Source organism: Passer domesticus, chromosome 16, assembly GCF_036417665.1.
Source record: "Passer domesticus isolate bPasDom1 chromosome 16, bPasDom1.hap1, whole genome shotgun sequence".
NCBI classification, from domain to species: domain Eukaryota; kingdom Metazoa; phylum Chordata; class Aves; order Passeriformes; family Passeridae; genus Passer; species Passer domesticus.
Window position 1 is genome coordinate 303,222 of NC_087489.1, and position 21,448 is coordinate 324,669.

Here is a 21,448-nt window from a genome sequence, read left to right on the forward strand (position 1 = left end):
CATGTAGAATTTTTATTTTATATCTTATCAAATAAGAGGGGGTCAGAATCTTCAAGATTTGAGGCTCACTTTTGTCAAAAGAACCACAATTTAAGTTATTTGAGTTTAAAAAAAAAAAGCTCAGAATAGGCACTGAGTTTGAGAAGAATGACTCTTCAAAAGTCAAATGTTGACTCGATGATGGCAAACTTCTTACAATGTTCATAGAAAAGTTTATCCTTTTCTGGTGCCTAATGAAAGCTGCAATACAGCAACTTACTGATTGTCCTGCATGGTTCACCCAAAAAGGTGGATCCAAAAAGACTGACAGTAGCCAAGTTTAATTCTTGTCTGTAATTTTTTATCACTCTCAAAACACAAAGAACAATTCATAAACATGTATTTCTAAAACATGCTAGGAAAGCATGTTATCATATGCTTAATCCAGAAAATATGTATGGCCCAAGGATGAAAAAGAGTACATACAACACCACTAAAACATATTTATGCATATGGTTTAAAAACTATTGTGATGAAATATAAGGTGCCAGCACTACAATATTAAAACTGCTAAAGCTAGTAATTTGAAATAGAACAACCAAGGATTAGCTTTGCATTACAAACAACTAAATCTGTCCTTAGTTACAAAAAATGCACAAGCTTCTGTAATACAAGCCATCTTGTGAAATTCAGCTTCAGCTTTTACATGACACGGTTGATTCCATCCCAATCTGAAGATGAACATATTGTCTATGGGGTATACCAAATTCAGCAGCTAACGCAGCATCTATCAATCAACACAACTAATTTGGGAGCTCTTTGTTTATGCACTGAAAAAAAAGGCACTTTGCCATACAGGGTTCAGTTTCTTACTGGAAAGATCACCAAAGGTAAGAAAGGAGAAACACTGATAAAACTTAAACTCATCAAACCCTTTTTAACAGATACTTACTTCCCCCAGCATGTGCAGGGAGTGGATTCCCATGAGAATCTCAAGTCAGACAGTACAGTCTGTGAGACAAAGAAAACATCAGTGCCAGGTGTTCTTATCTTTCCTATCTCCAGACAAAATATACTGGCTGAGCTGGGCAGACTCCTTGCAGGGACAGAAACCAAGGGCCCATAGGCAAACCAAGTAACAATAAAGGTCTCATGACAAGGGGAGAAAAAAAAAAAAAACAAGAAAAAAAAAACCCAAAACCCCAGACTGCCTTAAGACATTGCACTGCATCTGCTCTCCCCACCACCTCTACCACTCATGCTCTCACCAAACTGGTGCTGCCATCAAAGCTGACATATTCTGCTTATCCCCTCCCCCAGTCATTCAAGTTTTCTATCCTCACTGAGAAAAAAATTGCATAGAAAAAACCCAATGGAGGGGACAGCAAAGTGCATCATGATTGTATCATAAACTCTGGAACACAGAAGAATGTTTTGAATTAATGCACATACACACACAAAAGATGCACACTCAAAAAACCCCAAGGAAAATAAGCCAAAACTACTCAATTTCAGAAAAAAAGTTGTTCTTAACTACGCATAAAACTTAGCTGTGAAGGCACATAGCCACACTGAGGCATCACTTTCCTCTAGAAATCCAAGTGTCCTCCTATCTGAAAATTTCTTGCAGTACAAGGCATTTGAGAGGCAAAACCCAGCTGATGTTGCAGGATACCCACATCAAACAGAACAAATTGGCAACAGGTCTGTGGTGCAAACACAACAGTGACTTGGGATGAATTACACCGAGAAGCAACCTCTTGCCAGAATTCACTGGCCTGGGAGTAACATGCTGATTTAATTTTCACATTAGAAAATACATTTCTGAATAAATTACACTTTAGCATAAATTTCTGTGTGTCAATAGAAACACAGTGGGCGTTGGATCAGCCTCCCTTTCTCCATGATAAAAACCAGTTTTATTTTTGGCTTCTTAGATTTTGTGGTCTGAAAGAGTAGTTCTCTGGTCAAACTGCAGTGTCAGAAAACAGAAGTACTGCATAATTTGCTCAAGACTGTAGAGAAAAATGCATTTTAATCTATATCTAGTCCATGGATAGCAATGTTTTCTCAGTGCTGAGTCCATTTAATGCTTTTGAGGTCAATTCCATCCTGCACCATTTCCCAGAGAGGACTGTAAAGAAAAGGAGAAAACTGAGGGCTAGCTTAAATGCACAGGACATCATCAACAATAATTAAACAGATTTTACCAAAGATACATCTTAATTCCTTGTGTCAATCTGCCTGTCTTGCCCTTCTGGAGATCCGTGAGCTTCAGGTGATCAGCCCTCAACTGTGCTCTCAACCAAAAATACAAGAGATGAGAGGGCAGATGCTCCACCTCATTTCCTGCTCCTACTTTCAGCATAAAGCACTGGTGTCTCTGAGACTGAATCCTAGCATTTTCACTGTCCACATTAGTCACTAGTCTTTCCGTTTCACTAGAATAAAACAACTTATCAATACATTAGCTCAGGAATACCATCTCTGGCTTAAAATCTCCAAGGTACTGCCCTATGTGCCTGCCCTAATCATATTCTTTTTCTGATAAAAACAGGATCTGGGAAAAGGTTTGGTGTCAGGTTTGTTTCCTTAGAAATTTGTCACTAATGTTAAAATCAGGCTCCTACATACCTGGGGGACACTGTTGCTGATATAGAGAAACACCACCAGATTCTTGAAGCAAACAATTACTTTCAACTAAATAAACCCAATTCTTCCCATGATTATCACACCTAAGAAGTTTTCGTGTTTAATGAGACAACATCTCACCTCATTTCCCTCAACCTTTTCACATGCTGTATGCACTTCTGCACTGTATAATCCACTTCTTCTTCTGTAGTGAAACGACCAATACCAAACCTAAACCAAAAGAAAATCATTAAGGAACTGAATAACAAGGATATGGAGGGTGTGGAACAAATCTACCATTTATTTTTATCAGGAAAGAAAAATATTTGGAAGTATAAGGGCAGACCACACCACATACCTTATAGATGAGTGAGCCAAGTCTTCATCTGTTCCGATTGCCCGCAAAACATAGGAAGGCTCCAGAGAAGCTGATGTGCAAGCACTGGGAAAGGGTAGGCAGGGAAATGTCAGACTTTTGCTTAATCTCCTCCAACAAAGAATAGGTCACTTACCTCTTTACAACACCATGTATCAACTTCCCCAGCCTCCTAGAAACCAGAAGTGAATACAAGCAAGTAAAGTGATATTTCTGCTACTGAAGAAAAGAGAATACAAGACACAGACATTATTGAGAAATTAGAGTAATAAATTAGGAGTATAAGGAAAGGACAGAGAATACAGGTAATACACAAGAATAAACACAATGCCACACAGAGGCAGCAGGAATGCAGATTAAGAGGTAGTTGAAGTAGAGGCTATGAAAAAAAGACAAAGACAGAAACTATCCAGAGAAGATAAAACACCAGGAACATAAAAGGGAAAAAAAAAGACTTTACAAGCTGTGTTTGGCAGCAGAACAAATAAATGAAAAACAGTGTACAGAGGGATCCAGAACAAGATGACTGCAGTTGTCAATAGAGAGAGTTCCACTTTGCAGCAGTATACAGATCTGGTTACACACTGTGACTCAGTTTTTACAGGTAGCAACATGCAGTGCCAATTGGAGAGCTGTAAACAGCTCCCCAGTGCACAAAGTAGAAAGTCAAAAGAGATCTTCACATTACAGAAGTGTTTGGCTTCAGGGATGGTCATGTGGAGACTTGCTCTTCCTGCTCATAGTGCCAGCTAGCTTCTAATTAGGATATGCTGACCACTTGGTTCTCAAAAGTGAGAGAAGGAGAGGAGGGGCATCTTTACACTCCATTAATTTCATCCTGAACATCAGGTTTGTCTTGGTAACTGAAATATTACTCATCACTCCTGTAGTCAGGAGAGCTGCATAAAAACACATGTAATTTTCTTTCCCACTTTTGCATTTAACACAGGAACTATGAGCTGATTTAATTCGGATATGTGCCCAGCCTCAGTAACTGCAGTAAAAATCTGCCAAAGGACAGAAGCTGTTCAAATCTTGGTGGCCTTTAGAATAAAAGTGTCACCAGTAAAAGTTAAGGCTACTCAAATAACCAGTTTGCAAGGCTAGTAGGTAGGAATTTCTGGGTTAGTTTTTGTGGTTTTGTGGGGGTCTTTTTGTTAGGATATTTTTGGTTGGTTTTTGTTTAGTTTTGTTTGTTGCTTTTTTCTTCCAGGATAAATAAATTTGACCTTCAGTTTAAATGTGTCACTTAAACACCACTGTAGAATGTAATCAATACCAGGCTGACTCATTAACTGAATATACAAATACAGGGCACACAGGAAACTACTACTTAGCTTTTACCTTCATTAGCAGATGCTATTTTCTCTCAAAAATACACTGCTATCCTTCCCATAGATTCCACATACCTTCCTGAAGACAGAGCCACGTCTTTCAGAGCCATCAGAAGACTCTCCCCTTCCACATATGCAAAAGATAAATTGATGCATCCTATATACAAATAAATGAAATCGAAAAAAGATTCCATCAACTGAAATCTCAGGCAAATTGTCCCCTGCAAGGCCAAGGATTTGCATCATGTGCTCCAGTGCATTATTCAGCCATGGCCACTAACACCAAGGAGCCAGACAGTACTAACAAGCTCAGAATTTTGCTTGAGTTACCTGGATAGCGATGCTCTTGATCTCCATTCATCACCACATGAGGAACTTCACTCATTATTTTTGTAACCAGTCGTTCTGCCAATTGTGAGATTCGCTTATGGTCATACTAACAGAGAAACAAAAAAAGACACAAATAATAAACAGTGTACAGACCTCACTCAAACTGCTTCATGTCACCAGCTGCACGCAGAATTAAGTAACTGGGTTTGGCCAGACAAGGGAATGAACACAGCTGAAACATAAACTGTCAGACTTTGTCTGCTCTAGACACTGTTTTAAAAGAGAATAACCCCTTGGCTCATAGCTATTTCAGTCCTCACAAATGCTTCAAACCATTCAGAAAGATCTACCTACACAAGCTGCCAAACTGACTTTCATAACAGCACTGGGTTCTTTGGGTTTAAAGACAAGTTAGGCAGTGCAGAAGATGATGCATTTTGCACACAAGAAAGGACATCTATTATGACAAGTGCCTCTTATTTCCAGGAGCTCTCTAACTGTACCACAGAAAGACATGGACTTGCAAATAACTATGAACTCAGCTTTTACAAGAAGTAACCTGCATGGTGAGAACTGCCCATGTGCAGTGTCTTGCTCTAGACTGAAAAATGAGGTCACTTATACCAAGAAAGCAGTAAGGTGTGAGATCAACTTTGGCACACAGGACTGGCCACATGCACACATGCAGTGCATGCTTGTTTACATTTGAAAAAGAAATCCAGGCTAGCTCCAACACCAGTTGGTTTTAAAATGCTGTAACTCTGCCAGGCAAGAAAGAGAATCTAGATTGGAAGTTTGTGCAGAATTTAGACTCTGCAGGCTCCCTAGCCTCAACTTCCATAACCACACAGTTCAGATGGTGGAATTCTGCCTGTCTCCTGGAAAGAAGCCTGATCCTTGGGTGCAGATATCTGGCCTATGCATCCCATTGCCACTCTAAGTATTTTTACATTCCAGCCGTAAGGAAGGCATTGGTGCCCACAAACCAATGTAGCAGCATACAGAGGCTCAGACACCAGACCTAGCAAGTAAACTTTACTGTCCAAGCTAGGAAAAAAGAAAGAAAATAAATTCTTAGTTTCAAAGCTGCAGTAAACTTGAAATTATACTTAATAGGTACAATACACATAATAACAGACTGGGAAGTCTTATTTTTTCAATATACATTACATAAACATGACAGTGATTTCAAAGATGTTGCTAATACACATGTGCATAATGAAGAAGTAAATACAAGCACATAAAAGCCATATTTCACTAAAACTGACTGCGATTGTAGCCTTTTTGTAGAAAACTATGACTCTTCAAGAAAAAAGAAACTTTAGAAAGATCTTACAATTACCCAAAAACATCCCTTAAATTCTCAAAACATTCACTTAATGCTAAAACATGAAAATCAAATTTAATTCAGTTACATGGATGCAAAAAGACCTAAGGAATCCAAGACTTAAATGGCACTGTTACACTACTTTCTGGAACCCAGGACAAGTATCTTCTTGCACATACCTCCATCTCTTGCTGTGCCACTTCACATGCTGCCCCCAGTCCCACTGCTAGAGGTGTGGGCACAGTCCCAGACCGCAGTCCTCTCTCCTGGCCTCCCCCACTCTGCAGGGGTTCTAGCCTCACACGTGGTCGACGGCGAACATAGAGAGCACCAACCCCTTGGAACAAGGAAAGCTGTTTTACCATACCCCCAGAGTTCTGAAATTATGAACAGGGACTCCAGCCTTTGGTAACATTCCTTATTTTCACAGCAAACACACATATGGACACTTAACTGGAGAAAAATAAAGTGAACAAGTTCAGTATTATTTTCTAGGAAATGGTGTTTGTCCCCAGTAACCATGTTGAGGCTCACAGAGCTTCAGCCATAGGAGCTCAGCTTCTTCCACTCTGCCTCAATCACCCAAGGACTCAGAGCTTCTCCTTCCCACAATTCCTGTACACAGCTGAAGTTCAGCCCCTTGCACTGAAGTTTTTATAGGCATTCACCAATGTTCTCTTACTGACTTCCAAATTCTTTCCCTGGATTACTAGACCAGCACCAGTCCTAGGAGTCCTCTCCCTTTCTTCTCATTAGGAAGACTAATTAGTGGCAACAACTTTCAAGCGGGTGGATTAGATGATCCAGTTTTGCTAATCAGTCAATTTCGTGCTCTACTCTCCTCACCTTGAAACCAAATTTTCATGTCTTCGAGTGCCCTGGTACACTTAAGGAATGACTGTCAACACAGGAAGGACAGTTGCAACTTCCAGGTATAACAAATGGTGAAAATTTATGTCTGTCATCTGTTCAAAATTACTAGTTGAAAACTTAGTCCTTGTCCAGAGATAATGTCTTCAGCTCTCAGCAGAACTCATACAAAAAAAAAAAAGCCTTGTTGAAAAATAAGAATTTGTTTTTTGTTTCTGAATAGGATAACAGAAGTTACAAGTTATATATATATAATGTTATAATGTTGTAAGTTAAAATGCTGTGTGTATAGCCTACAGCAAAGCTGATTTCAGGCTCTCTAACATCCACTGTCACAAGCCAAATGGACCTTGACAATAACAATAGCTGGATTTTTAGTATTTGTCAGTCAACCAGAAAATGCATGGCTGAATATTAAACCCCACTCTGCAAAGAAAATGCACAAATGGAGTTGAGGGAATGGAGCCACTGGAAGTAGAAAACAATCAAAAATCACCAATCAGTTAGCTTTTGGTCTCCTTGTCTCAAATCACACTCTGGTCTAAACTTTGCCCTATAACCAAGTGATTTCATTTCAATAATTTCAGCATTAGTTCTGCTTCACATCAGAAGCAGATGACTCCTGAAAAACCCACTGCTGCAATGCTGCCACCATCATACAACACTGTTTCTTCCTTCAGTGAAGCCACCTCAACCCATCTAGCATTGAAGATCCACTTACCACAGCTCTACGCTGGCAGGAGTGCCTGAGCTACTCTGAAGTCTGTCCAACACCATTCAGAAGAGTTTTCTACAGCTTAAGTAACTGACACTATGACAAACAGGTTTGACTTTGCATCTTGTGTAGTTACCTTAAGGTAGGTATGAAAACAACAATTCCCTATAAATCACTTCAGTTAGTACCTTTGGGCCCATAAATTTTATGGCCACTGATGCTCATTAGGTCAATTTTCATGTTGTTGACGTCCATAGGAATTTTACCAATCGCTTGTGCAGCATCCGTGTGGAAGAAAACCTTACGTGCACGGCAGATCTCACCTGTAATAAAAACACCAAACCAAAACCAGATTACCTTAACTAATTGCTATGATACCAAAGATTCCAGCAATGGATCTAAAGCATGACTGAATCTGAACCAACATTAAGTCTTTGAGGTATCTGAGGTGACAAAGGCAGAAATGAGGGGGGCTCTGATGTTCCTTTTATACTGAAGTGGCTAAAGGTATGCAGGGACTACTGTATGCCTTGGCACAGGTGTAGACAGGTAAGACTACAGTAAATTTCTCCAGTTGAGAAGTTAAAAAGTCTCCTGTTAAGAACTGAGATTATTTCCAAACCCACGCCTAACAAATTTAAGAACAAATGGTTGCATGAAATATCAAAGCCTCCACAAAGGAATGACTCCACAGTCGGAAAAAATTGTTTTTTCTTGGTTCTTTTTCTCTTCAACATCCAGTACAGGACAGCCTTCCTTTCAAGTTTGTATTTGCCATGTATTTTCATGTCATTCCCTCTATTTTCCAAGTTTCCAACACTCAGATTCAAAACCATTCTCAGAATTGTCACACACACACTTATTACTACCACATGAAGTCATCTGAGCCTGTCATCAGGCTAAAACATATGAAGAAATAATGTATTGTTCACGGGCAGTAAACGTAACTATTATTTATTTGTGTCATTAAAAAAATCACAACACACCTTCCACAGAATCTGCACAGCTGCATCTGAGACCTCTCCTCTGCACAAGAGGTTCAACATGGTACTTCACAGGATAAGTAACCCTCCCTGCGGTCCAGCAAGGTCAGGCCACAAGCCACACAGCAACAGGCCTCAGGCTCCCTCTGCAAGGCCTCAGGCCTGGCGTGTTGGACCTGTTCAAGGTGTTATGAGAACATAGCAGGGGAACTAGAGCTGGCACCAGCTGTCTCTGACATTTAAACACGGGACCATAGTAAGGACCTCAACAATATAAGCACAGGAGGAAAATAAGAATCCTTGGGGCTATAAGCAACTCACTGATGGTCAAATACTTGTCAATGAAGAAACAGAACCAACCTTGAAAAACCTTTGCAAAAATGCTGCTTTGAGCTTATAGAAGAAAGAAATAAATTCAGCAGCTAAGTAAGAAAACCAGGTGCACAACAAGATGCCTGGCACAGCCTAAGAAAACAATACTTATGGAGTATGTACTCCAGAGCAAAGCCAAAGCCAAAATATTGTCCAAAATTTCAAACATCTTATAAGAGGATATCTTGAATATGAAGGTGTGCTGGTTTTGGCTGGGGTAGAGCTAACTTTCTTCACAGTGGCTACTACAGGTCTGTGTTTTGGATTTGTGCTGAACACAGGGATAATAATAGATGTTTCTGAGATTGCTGACCAGGGCTTGCAGAGCCAAGGCCTCTTCTGCCCCCTTCTATGGACACACTGGAAAGAGAGCTGGGGGTACGTGAGAGGCTGGGAAGAAACACACCCAGGACAGGTGACTCAAACTTACCAAAGGGATATTTCAGACCATATGACATATGCCATGCACTTTCAGTATAGAAAAGTGGGAGGAAGAAGGTGGAAGGGGGAGACGTTTGGCATAAAGCTGTTTGTCTTCCCAAGTTACCACTACATGGGATGGGGCCCTGCTCTCCTGGAGGTGGATGAACACCTGCCTGCCCATGAGAAGCAGTACAGAATTTTTTGTTTTTCTTTGCTTGTGTGCGTGGTTTTTGCTTTCCATATTAGACTGCCTTTATCTTAACCCATGAGTTTTCTATCTTTTACCATTCCAATTGCCTCCCCAATCCTGATGGTGGGGGAGTGAGTGAGTGGCTGCAAGATGCTTGGTTGCCAGCTGGGGTGAAACCAGGTCAGAAAGGGTATGTGTATATGTTTTGCTACTGTCACAGGAAACTATCAACAGATCATCTGGGATCCAGGGATCTGGAGGGTCATCAATAACCCTGCTTGTTCCAACAACCGTGGTTTTCCAGGGTCTCCCTTAATTTACTCTGAGGTCCCTGTCACTCCACCTGCCGGCTCAGAGCCTGGCTCACCCTCTCCCTGCCTCGTGTTCCAGAAGCACAGCTCTTCAGTAGGCTTCTGGCCTACAAAGCAACTGTTCATGACTATATACAACAATACTAGGGGAAGGATTGTCCAAGTGTGGTGCTCACCATCCTCTCCCACTCCAAATCCTGCACATTTCTCCTCTTAAACACTACAAGTACTCAATAAATCTTTATAGTATATAAGCTCAATTTTGGCCAGTTATTCTGTACAGTATTTTTAATCCATCATACAATCCAATGAATTGCAGCTGATCCATCCAGAGCAATGACTGCTGCAATGCTCACCATAAAAGTACTGAATTTCATTCACATTTCCCTTTTGAAATCAGTTTTTATTTGGGACAGCAGTATTATTTATTTATATTACATCTTTTATTTTAAAACATTTATGTTATTATTTTTTCCTTAGCTATATTACACCTAATCTTTTGCATTGGTACCATTTGGGGATGAAAACATTATCTAAAATGAAGCAGAAGCAACCTTAGCTGGCATCTAGAAGACACAGTGTACTTACCAATGTCATGAATTGGCTGCTTTACTCCTATTTCATTATTTACAGTCATTACAGAAACCAAACTTGTATCGGGCTGGAATGCAGCCTCCAGTTCCTGATGAAAGATTCAGAAGGACAAGAGTTGTGACTAACAGAGAAGAAGGATTCCTGTGCACATGTTCAATTTACCAGCAACTCAACCACCAGTCCCTTATTTGCAACAAACACCTGGGGTTCTGACAAACAGCCCTGGGGAAAACACTAACCCACATGAACATTAAATGGCTGTAGGAAGAGGAGCAAATCAATTGTGTTTCTGCAGGTCCTAACCCTTCAATGCACCTGGCACCCCAATTGATTAAATCAAATCTCAACAGACTTTGCTATATCCCGTAAATGTCTCTGAACTATCTTCTTTAATGAATTAACCACCCACAGTATAACTTAAGCCTCTTCTAGCCAAGGTGAGGCAGGCTGTAAAGGAACTGCTCTTTAGACAAAGTCACATCACACCTGCAGCAAGATGCTCAGAAAACACAACTCATTACTGTGCCCACAGGCTGATCCCTCAGTCCCATCACACACACTACCGCTCTCCATGGCAGGTGAGGGACTGGGAATAAAGCTGTTGCTGCCCTGTGCTACAGGATGTCAACAATGAACTAAAAACATACAACTTCTAAGTTTTAGGGCTGCAGCCAGTACATACAGAAGGGCTGGCTCATGGACAGCCATAGGAAGTACTGTAATCACTGAAACAGTGCCTCAAATATTGGGCTCCTTATAGGGTACTCAACAGCTCCACCTGCACAGCAGCAGCTGAACGGTGGGACAGGAGGTGGATGTTCTGGCTGAGAAAAAGTGTAGGACGTTAGACAGAACAGAAAATCCTTCTCCAGATCTGACAGATTTGACTATGATTCTCATTCTACTTGGTGATATTTATTATCCTTTCCTCTTTTTCATCTAGAAGACACAAGGTTTTGAGCACCAATTTGAAGCAAAAACCTCTTATTTAATTTCTTTCTCTCAGTAACAACTTACCTTCAGATCTATCAGCCCATTTTTTTTAACGGGTAGATATGTGATGTGAAAACCTTCTGTTTCCAGGGAACGACAAGAATCCAACACACACTTGTGCTCTGTTTGCGTAGTAATGATATGCTTTTTTCTGGATTTATAGAACCTTGCAACACCCTGTCAGGCACAGTCCATGAAAAAGAAATTTGCCATTGAAGAAAGCAGGCATTACACAATGTGATTGCAAATAAGAAATTACTACTTAGATATAGTTCATTTGGATCTTTCCTGTTTGACCCAAGTCGTGAAAGTACTAAAAGATACTGACATATAATCCACACTACCTATCTCCATCAGCACCTGCTTTTCAGAGCATCTTCTCAAAAACTCTGTGAAAATGTTTATTGCTGTTAAGATGTAGAAGCCATTAACCAAAGCATTTTTTGAAAACTTTAGCACTGGAGTCATAAACACTGAGAACTTTAGTCTTAATCAGAAAAAAGTTTCTAATCTGCATGTCCACTATATTTTACAATAAATATTTTAATTACATAAGCAGAAGGAGTGTATTTAGTGCATGTGAAATAAATATCAAATATTTTACACTGCACTCAAAATCATGTCACAGGCATCAAAACATTCATCCATGTATTTCCTCCACATTGGTAACAGAGTATCACAAAAAGTTACTCCAGAAATGCAAATATGTTATACTTCAACATATTAACATTTAAATTGTTGAAAGATGCATACAGTTCCTAAATACAAAATTTTAACATAATAAAAAAGAATCAGTATAAACTTTTTACCTTAATTGCCATATTATTGGATTCTGTTGCACCACTGGTAAATATAATTTCCCGTGAATCAGCTCCTATTAAATCTGCAACTTGCTGTTTAAAAAGAAATACAAATTTGACTTGTTAAGAAAACATACAATAAATTCATTATAGCAAAATACATGTGAATGTTTTCAAGAATACTCCCTTGAGCTTCAAAGGTTTACAGCTGGTACCTAACAAAATTATGCTAAAAATAATCCAGATATCTGAATTATAAAATACACAAGGAATCCATAGTCATTAGAAGCAGTATTAAGCATCAACCTGTTATAACAGAGATAAAAGCTTAAGGAGACAAAAATCCATTACATATTACTTCATAGAAATTACAAACATCCTTGCTTAAGATTAGAAGAATGACAAGATATGGAGTTAGTCCAATGACCGCAGCAATATGCTTGTGACTCCAGGAAACAAATACTGGGGCACGTTTACTTAAAGTATTGTTTTCTGCCATTTCAGTTGCTCTAATCTCACTGTTGGAGCAAGTGCCGGCTTCTGCATTGGGGACTGGAGAACCCTGGGAGTCCAGGCAGACTGAGGAACAAGAGGCTGGAGAGCAGCACCACAGAAAGAGACCTGGAAGTTTGGGCTGAGGGCAAGTGGAACAGGAGCCAGCAGTGCCCTGGTAGCCCCAAGTGCCAGCCTGTCCTGGGGGACATCGGGCCCAGCATTGCCAACGAGCAAGGGAGTGACTGTCCTGCTCTGCTCTGCACTGGGGAGGCCTCACCTCGAGTCCTGGGGACAGTCTGGGGCAAATCTATATAAGGATATAAAGTTATTAGAGAACATCCAGGGGAGAGCCATGAAATGGTTAAGGGCCTAGAGGAGAGTCTGTAAAACAAACAGCCGAGGTCACTTGGTTCTCTCAGTCTGAAGGAGAGGAAACTGAGGTCAGACCTCTCTGGGGGCTGCAGCTTCCTCATGAGTGGCATCAGAGAGGCAGCGCTCTGCTCTCAGTGACCAATGACAGGGCTTGAAAAAACAGATAGAGCTGTGTTGAGGAAGTGCAGGCTGGATATTAGGAAAAAAGTTTTTTACCCAGAGGGTGGTCAGGCACTGGAACAGGCTCCCCAAGGAAGTGGTTACAGCCTTAAGCCTGCTATAGTTCAAGGAGTGTTTGGACAATGCTCTCAGGTATGTGGTGGGATTGTTGGGGTATCCTGTGCAGGGCCAGGATTGGACTTGATGATCCTTGTTGGTCCCTTCCAACTTGAAGTATTCCATGAGTCTATCTTTTCCTGCAATAAATCTACTGAAGTACAGCTAAGCAAAGAGGAAACTGCTAAATCCAACCCACAGAGAACAGGGGGTTTTTTCTTCCTTTTTTTCGTTAGGTTCTTTTGACCCTGATTTGCCTCAGCAGCAGGAAAACCAACATGACCGTGGAGAGTCAAAGACTCACCCGCCTTGCTTTCTCCATGGCAGCCTCGCTCTCCCAGCCGTAGGCGTGAGTTCTGGAGTGGGGGTTGCCATAGTAGGCTGTTAGGTATGGAAGCATGCTGTCCAGGACTCTGGGATCCTGTGGAACACAAACCACACAGCCTTAGAAAAGGAGAAGGGAAACCATATAGCTTCTCCCTGGACATGCCCCCTTGAGACAGTATCAGCAGCACTTCTGTGGCAGTGTCTTGCTTTAGCTTCGGCATGACCTTGAAAACTTGAAGCCATTACATGTTACGTGTAACACAAGTATTTAGCAGTTATGTTCTGTGCACATAACCCTGATCTGCACTGAAGGTCAAAGAAGAACAACATCATTTGAGAAAACAGAATCACAGACCAGTTTGAGTTGGAAAATATTTCAAAGCTTATCTTGCTCTACACCCCTACCACGGACAGGGACACACCTTCCAGTAGGTCAGGTCGCTCCAAGCCCCATCCAACCTGCCCTATCTTCTGAGCGGAAAAAATACAAGGTCTTAAAACGTTCAGAAAAACGTCAGATCAGTATTTCGGCTGAATTCACTTCCTGCTTCTCTCAACTGTATCCATTCCCGCAGGGGTCGGTGCGAGCTCCTTCGCGGCTCCGCCACGCTCCTGCCCTGCGGCACTGGGGGTGCCCATCCAGGGGGCTGCCCCGGCGTAGCTACAGCCCTTCGGGGGATGCCCGGACCGCCCTGTGGTGACAGGAACAGCCTGTGTCGCCACAGGCGGCGCCGAACGCCGCCTCTGTCACCCACGGCAGCTCGGGACACACGAGAGCGCTCGGGCAAGAGAACTGGGAGTGTGGGGACCACGCTCCGCTTCCCGTGCTCGCTACGGCCCTTACCAGCGGGGTGGTAGCCTGGACATCCATGTAAAGCGGCCGAGAAGCACTGCCGCCATCGCTGGTTCGCCCTGAGGGGAGAACAGGGGGAAAACTGCTGTCAGGGGCCGGCAGCAGCGGGGGAGCTGTCCCTGCCCGGACAAGGGCTCCGCCCGACCGTGGCCTTACCCGGTCCCGGTCCCGGTCCTGATCCCGATCCCGATCCAGGTCCAGGTCCAGGTCTCGGTCCCGGTCCCGGTCCCGGTCCCCCCGCTCGGAGCCGCCGCGGGGCTCGCTGGCCCCTCAGGGCCGCCAAGCGCCGCCACAGCAGCATAGCCCCCGACGCACAGGGCGCGGGCGTACCCGCCTCTTCCTGTGCGTCACGGCGCGCGCCGGAAGCGGGGCCCAGACAGGCGGAGGCGCGGTACGGCCTAGCGAGGTACGGGCGGGGCGGGGGCCCGCAACGGGAACAGGAACGGGGCGGGCCTGGTGTGCTGGTAAAGTGAAGCGCGCGGTGGGGGCTCCGGTTCGCCTCCGAGGGCTCTTGCGCCTCGCAACGGCGATGGCTGCCGTTCCCGGGGAGTCCGCGGCCTGGCCTCGGTCTCCGTAAGGGTGGGTTCACTGCCCGCTCCTCTGCCTCCGAAGCCAGCGGCAGCCGGGAAGGTCGGGCCAGCAGCGGAGGCTCGGTCAGATGCCGCGTGTGCTGCTCACTAGGGACTGAGAGCACAGGGTGAGGCCTCGGCAGCCACAGCGGCGCCCGCAGGAGATTGTTGAGAGGAAGCGTAGTCGTCGTTCCCTCTTTGTTCTTCCTACCTGACAAGCAAAGAAACAAGCCTGGGAGCCAGCACAACCTCCAGCGCTGCATGCACGAGAAGCTCTGAGCTGCACGGCCTGCCTGCCAGCCCTGTTTGGTTATAGAAGTATGTTAGACAAAGCAGTAAATCGATATGTGTATTGTTCCTTTCTTTTTTAGATGCCTGTGACCGTGGGCCCATATGGGCAGTCGCAGCCCAGCTGCTTTGACAGAATAAAGATGGGTTTCATGATGGGCTTTGCAGTGGGCATGGCTGCAGGAGCGCTGTTCGGCACATTTTCCTGCCTCAGGTACGCAAGGAAATGGCTCCCACAGACAAGTGGTGACAGGGAGATAGCCAGAGAGAAATGGTCATGCTGTGGGGTTGGGAAGGGATTGGGTCTGGTCCTGTGCCAGTCCCATGAGTGGAACTTTGTGACTCCCAGCTACTGCAGTAAGCCCCTGGCCTACAACATGTGAGTCTGATGCTGGCAGGGCATCACCTCTGGGTGCCCTGTATGCCAGGAGGTCACAGTTTCACAGACCTTTTCTTGCCTCTTCTAAGGGAGGTTCATTGGGAAGCCCAGGCTGTGGAGGATCACCTCCAGGAGGAACCAGATGAATTATTGTCCATGTAGATACACGTGCAGCCCTCTCCTGGCCCTAAATCTTCCTGAGGTGCTCTGTAAGCTCTCAGTGTCTGCGTCGTGGTCCCTCTGTGTGTCCCATGCCCTGCACAGAGGCAGTTACCAAACTGCCCGAGTCTGAATGGCAGGAGTGTGGGTAGACCCATGGCTGGCATTGGCACAGTCCCACTGTGCAGTGGAGAGGGACAATATTCCACCTTCCCCTGGAAGCATGCTGCCATGAAAACAAGCTGTTTGTTGCTCTGTGTTTGGTCTGGTACTGTTGACTGGCTTTGCACATCATCTGTGACAAAGAATCACTGAAGTCTGCTCTTTCATGCTTTGCAGAACTCTTAGTGTGTGATGGGTTTTACCTGTGATTAAACATGGGAGATGATTTGGTAGTGTGGTGAAGGAGGAAAATGCACAAATCTTAATCCAATGGGAGTTTGAAGTTTTCTAGTCTCTCTCAGTTCCCAGAGGGTAAGCAGCATGATGCTGGCAGAAGATATATATTAAGGGCATGTAGAAGAACCAGCGAGAGTGGTTCTGTTACACTTGAATGACGCAGCTACAGTACTGCTGTTCCATTTTTGAGGGAAAATCTCATGTTTTAAGAATCAAGTGCATGAAATTCCTTAGAGCCTAAAGTCAGTGCAGTGTTTAAAAGCCAAATATAACAAGAGCTTCTTGAGACAGAAAAATTCCTTTTGTTTTAGTCTGACCTCAGGTAAGTGAAAAATGGAGAACAGAAACACCTTTTGAAGTTTCTAGGACTTTCAGGTATCCCATATTAAAAACACAGAGTCAGTAGTAAATAGAAAGTTTATTTTAAATTGGTGATATTAAAGAGACTGCCACTGCAGCTAGAGAGGATGGCAGTACAACAGCTCAGATGTTGTTTAGGCTGCCCCTTGTGTGAGGACACGAGGTTTGACTCCATTTTCATCAGAAGGCTGATTTATTATGTTATATATTATATTAAAATACTACATTACAACTATACTAAAAGAACAGAGAGAAGAAGATCAGAAGGCTACAAAGACAAGAATAGAATAGAATGAATAACAAAAATCCTGTGACTGCTCACAGCCTTGGCACAGGTGGCTGTGGTTGGTCACTGATTGAAAACAATCCACATGGACCAATGGAAGATGCACCTGTGGCATTCCACAGCAGCAGATAGTTATTGTTTACATTTCTTTCCTGAGGCTCTCAGCTCCTCAGGACAGGAAAAATCCCAACAGAGGCTTTTTCACTAAAATATCATGGCTACACTCAGACAACTCTTTTTGTACTCTGGCAAGTGAAATACTTGGACAGCTTTTTTTTTTCCTGTATTAAGGGTATTTAGGAGACCAGGATGGAAAGCTGTTCCTGCTAAAGGTGTGGCAGGAAGGTTCCACTGCAGGAAAAAATACACATGGGCCATGTGAGGTGAGGGCCACCAAAGAGCCCCTGCAGTAGCACAGGGCACTGCAGCCAGTCTCTGGGGAGGCAGCTGTACAATTGCACACATAAAGACTGAAGAAGTGTTCAGTTTGCAACCATGAGCTGGTTGTCTCAGATGTTTTCTGCTGCATGTCTGTGATCTGTCAGGTTTCAGCTTTTATATAATGCCTGTGATTTTCTTTATCTCAGGATTGGCATGAGAGGACGAGAGCTGATGGGTGGAGTTGGCAAAACGATGATGCAAAGCGGTGGGACGTTTGGGACATTCATGGCCATTGGTATGGGAATACGCTGCTAATCTGGAGTTTGGGATTTATCCCAGAGTTCCTCCACCAGCCATTCCTCTGCTGTACAATAATAAAATCTTTAGATACCTGGAAGTGAGAGCTCTTCATGAAACAGCAGAGTTCTTCCCTCTGTGCTCTGCTGATTGTAAGCATGCGTTTTACAAAATTTCTACTTTCTTCCCATCTCTTTCTCCCAAAACAATGAGAATTAATAATCATTTTTACTACACTGAAGTTCCTGATTTACAGATACAAGTACACCACACAAGTTTCTCCCTTTGGCACTTGGGCAGCTGATATTGCCGATGTGGATGTGGAGCTGCTTTGTTCCGCCTTGCATTCCTGAGTCTAGGAAAGTTAGATGGTGGGTACTTCAGATTAATCATCAAATTTCTGTCCTCTTGCAAAAATAGGTGGGTTGAAGCTGGTCCCGTTTCTGAGTTTCAAGTGTCACGGGGCAGATGCCCTCAACAATGTTAGGGACCCCAGGATTCAGGCAGCTCCCACAAGACCTGTTCTCCCAGAAACAAAGCCTTTTCTTTCATTCTGGTTTAGCAGGCCTACAAGATAGTCAGGACTTCCCTAGGAGAACAGGGGAATCCCTCCTGCTTCTCCCCAGCTCCAGAAGCACTGCCTACAGTTGATCTAGGAAAGGTATTGGGTGCTATAGTCTTCCATTGAAATAAGGCCTCTTTCTGCTCCTCCTTTAGTTCTGTGTAAGAAAGATGTGAGCAACAGCACTACCTCAACTGGCACCTGTACAGCCTGGGCCTGTTACAAGTGCCTTTTCCCCAGTTTTTAAGGCAGAAACACAAACTCACAACTCTAAGCCTGTTCTCAGATAAAGCACACCTAGAGCCAGCTCTACTTCTTCAGCTGTGTTACTATTCCCAGGATCCTGCTGTATTCCCAGCCCCTCTCCACCCTTGCCTTTAGCTTGCTCTCAGTTCTTTGGTGAAGGACAGGCACTGCCGCACTGCAGCTCAAGGACAGCTACAGCCCCAGAGGCTGCAGAGCAGATCCTCTCCCCACAATACTATGGAACGCCAGCAGCACTGCTGCCTGCCCCACCTTTACCCACTCCCGAGGAATGTTCTGTTCTCCCTACTCTCTTCACCTTGGTCTTTTCTTAGTGGTTAAAAAGGCCAGGGAGATGGGACAGGGGTAAAACGGGCAAAGCACAGGGACAGGTTGCCTCTAGAAACCAGACTGAAAGCAAACGTAACTGGCTCCTCCAGCCCCAGGACTCTCTACCGTTTGTGAAGGATGGGAGTGGAGATGGGCAGGATGGGTTTGTCTCTGAACTTTAAGCACGCCTGAGGAGGGTAAGACTTGTCCCCAGATCCTCAGCAACCATGGCCACACTGCACAAAGGGCTGGGAACAGCTTCTGCATTTACTCTCTGAGCACATGATATCCCATGGCCTATCTGCATACTGTGTAGTCATATCCCAGATACTGGGCACTGGACAGCATTTATCACTCACCTCCAGGCCTCAGCACACTCTGCCTAAAGTCACATTGGGAGAGCAGAGAAATAAAACTTCATTAAGGCCTTTTTAAGAGAATTTTATTTGAGTGGTTCTTACAAAGATTGTTGCAATATGAAAGTCTTTGATAGAAATATCAAGCTGTCTTGTCAAACACACTGAAGTAACCCAAAAATATATTTCAGAGCTCACAGAGCTTAAAAAGAGCAAAGATTATATGCAACCAGAACAAAACACTTTTCTGTATTTCCTACCCATTTTCAGACTTGGCTGAAATCCTCCAGCTCTGCCCCACTGTGCCTGTGGAAACTCATTTGGAAATGCAGAGATGTTTTGTTTGGAAACTTAGACACACCTCACAGTATTTACAAAGAAACTTTTACAGATACAATAATCAAAAGTTACCATCAAGAAATAAAACCCTTCAATCCTCCTATTCTTACCAATTATTCAGCACAAAGCAAGCTGAGTAGCTGTCTGCAGTCAGCATTCAGTAGCTTTTTGAATTTTCCATTTATACAAAAACACTAAATATGTCCCTTCATTCAGTCTCTCTCTGATACTACCCTTGAGCAGATCACCCACATTTAGTGAAATGTAAAATGTCTTTGCTGCATTAAAAGAAAGGCTCATGAAACATTAAAAATGTCATTATGTCCCATCTGCCTTTTACGGAGTACTTGTTATCTATGAGCTACTTCTCAGTTCCTACGGATCACCTTTGTCAATGTACAAGAATTACAAGGCAGAACAAGAAGTCAACAGCTTTGTATACAGTGGAAATGCTAGTAAGGGAGAATGAACACACTGCATTTCTGCTTACTTCATTTTATTTTTAAAGATAGCAGGAAGTGTACACAAAATGACATTAAATCCTTTCCTTTAGTTTTATCTAAATAAAAGATAACTCAATCTTCCTCCAAAAAATACCTATGTACAAAACTGACTAAATTAATCTTCATCGTCGAACAGGAACCAGTAGTTGGGTTGCAGTCATAGAGTCTGGGAAAAGGCTGTGGTATGTTGGAAGAGGTACATACGCTGCTGTAATCATTTTACCTAATCACAAGAGAAAAAAGGAAACATCAGTGTTTGGTCACTTCTGTAATGGACGGCTAAATGTAGGCATGTACATGGAACACTCACCTGCAAACCACCTCCCATGCAAAGCATTGACAGCCGCGATGGCAGCAGCGATGGAGGGACATTTCACATACACATTGCCCTGCAAGACAGAACAGTGTGGCCCGTGAGGAGTCAGAGACACTTCCCCCACGCTGTTCCTCAGCCATCCCTGGACCTGGCTGTGACAAGAGCCATACCACCTCCACCCAGCACCAGCTGGCATTAATCCATGACACAGAATGAGCACAAGAGAAGGGGACAGTGGTACTGGCAGGCACTACTCCACTGTCCTAGTTACTGCAGCCTTCAGGTTTTCTAAATAGGATTTTGCAAGATAGCCCAAACATGCATTTGACTAGCAATCACTGAGCCACGGATGCCTGATCTGCTCCTGACAGCCTTTTAGAGAGAGGATCTAAAGGCTCCTAATCATTAACACCATGTGAAAGAGAACAGCATAAGGGGTCTGGCTGCCCCCAAGGCAGCCCAGCTGCCCAGGTCTGTAAGCCACTAACCTCAATCACATATGCTTCACTCAACACACAAGCTCACAGCCTGTATTCCACAAGAACCAACCACTCCGCATTCCCACAGATGGGAAGCAACACTTCAAGATATCATAAAAATTCTCCTATAAACACATCAGTATGTCTGTCTTTACTTGAACAAGAACTGAGGCAAAGAGAAAATCCCACCCCTGCAGGGCAGGAAGAGCCTGAGATGGTTCCCAAGGTGCATGACAGACTGATCTTTGAACTTCACCAGAGACACCTGGAGTTTGCCATCTGCAGATCAAGCACTGTGCCTCCCTAATCCAGAGAACCACAACAGTCACATCCAACAACTCCAAGACACAGAGATGCCCACAGTAATGTGTGGTATTTTTCTGGCTGTCTGCTCAAAAATAACCACCAGTAATACCCAAAAAATCAATTCTAGCTGAAACAGATTTTTCAGGAAAATAGTGCATTAAAAAATAGACTCCAGCCTTTCCTTAGCAGCTTTAGTCAGCCAGTATTACCTCTTCCCACTGCAATCTAACTCATTCCTTTCTCATGGGGCAAACCTAAGCTTAGGGGCTGGTGTTTAAGGCACTAAGCAATCAATTAACATACAGAGCTCTGCTCTCAGTCTCCCCCTGCAAAGGCACCTAAACT

At 43.5% G+C, this 21,448-nt stretch overlaps 3 protein-coding genes across 10 annotated transcripts in view; 1 reads left to right on the plus strand and 2 right to left on the minus strand.

Annotated features, from left to right (window-relative positions):
• Positions 1-318: 318 nt before the first annotated feature.
• Positions 319-14,888, minus strand: NFS1 (NFS1 cysteine desulfurase). Its single transcript, XM_064391615.1, has 13 exons — positions 14,708-14,888; positions 14,543-14,610; positions 13,676-13,792; positions 12,238-12,321; positions 11,453-11,605; positions 10,430-10,523; positions 7,751-7,885; positions 6,157-6,314; positions 4,651-4,756; positions 4,396-4,477; positions 2,969-3,052; positions 2,752-2,841; positions 319-2,113 (listed from the first exon to the last, which is right to left on the minus strand). The coding sequence occupies exons 1-13, from the start codon at positions 14,850-14,852 to the stop codon at positions 2,050-2,052; spliced, it is 1,380 nt and encodes a 459-aa protein (XP_064247685.1). The 5' UTR covers positions 14,853-14,888; the 3' UTR covers positions 319-2,049.
• ROMO1 (reactive oxygen species modulator 1) lies at positions 14,858-17,769 on the plus strand. 3 transcript variants are annotated; one of them, XM_064391617.1, is made up of 3 exons: positions 14,858-14,957; positions 15,492-15,622; positions 17,579-17,769. In XM_064391617.1, exons 2-3 carry the CDS (start codon positions 15,492-15,494, stop codon positions 17,685-17,687), a joined length of 240 nt encoding a protein of 79 aa, XP_064247687.1. In that variant the 5' UTR covers positions 14,858-14,957; the 3' UTR covers positions 17,688-17,769. The 3 variants fall into 3 exon arrangements, with proteins under 3 accessions (XP_064247687.1, XP_064247689.1, XP_064247688.1); XM_064391619.1 differs by having other exon boundaries at positions 14,918-14,942; XM_064391618.1 differs by lacking the exon at positions 14,858-14,957 and adding an exon at positions 14,998-15,130.
• A 1,460-nt stretch (positions 17,770-19,229) lies between these two features.
• The window catches only part of RBM39 (RNA binding motif protein 39), a 30,850-nt gene continuing 28,631 nt past the window's right edge, over positions 19,230-21,448 (minus strand). For all 6 annotated transcript variants that reach the window (XM_064391611.1, XM_064391610.1, XM_064391609.1 and 3 more), the window contains 2 exons: positions 20,313-20,391; positions 19,230-20,225 (listed from right to left, as the gene is read on the minus strand). In XM_064391611.1, the coding sequence (XP_064247681.1) occupies positions 20,125-20,225; positions 20,313-20,391 (180 nt within the window). In that variant the 3' untranslated portion in view covers positions 19,230-20,124. The remainder of the gene's footprint in view (positions 20,226-20,312; positions 20,392-21,448) is intronic.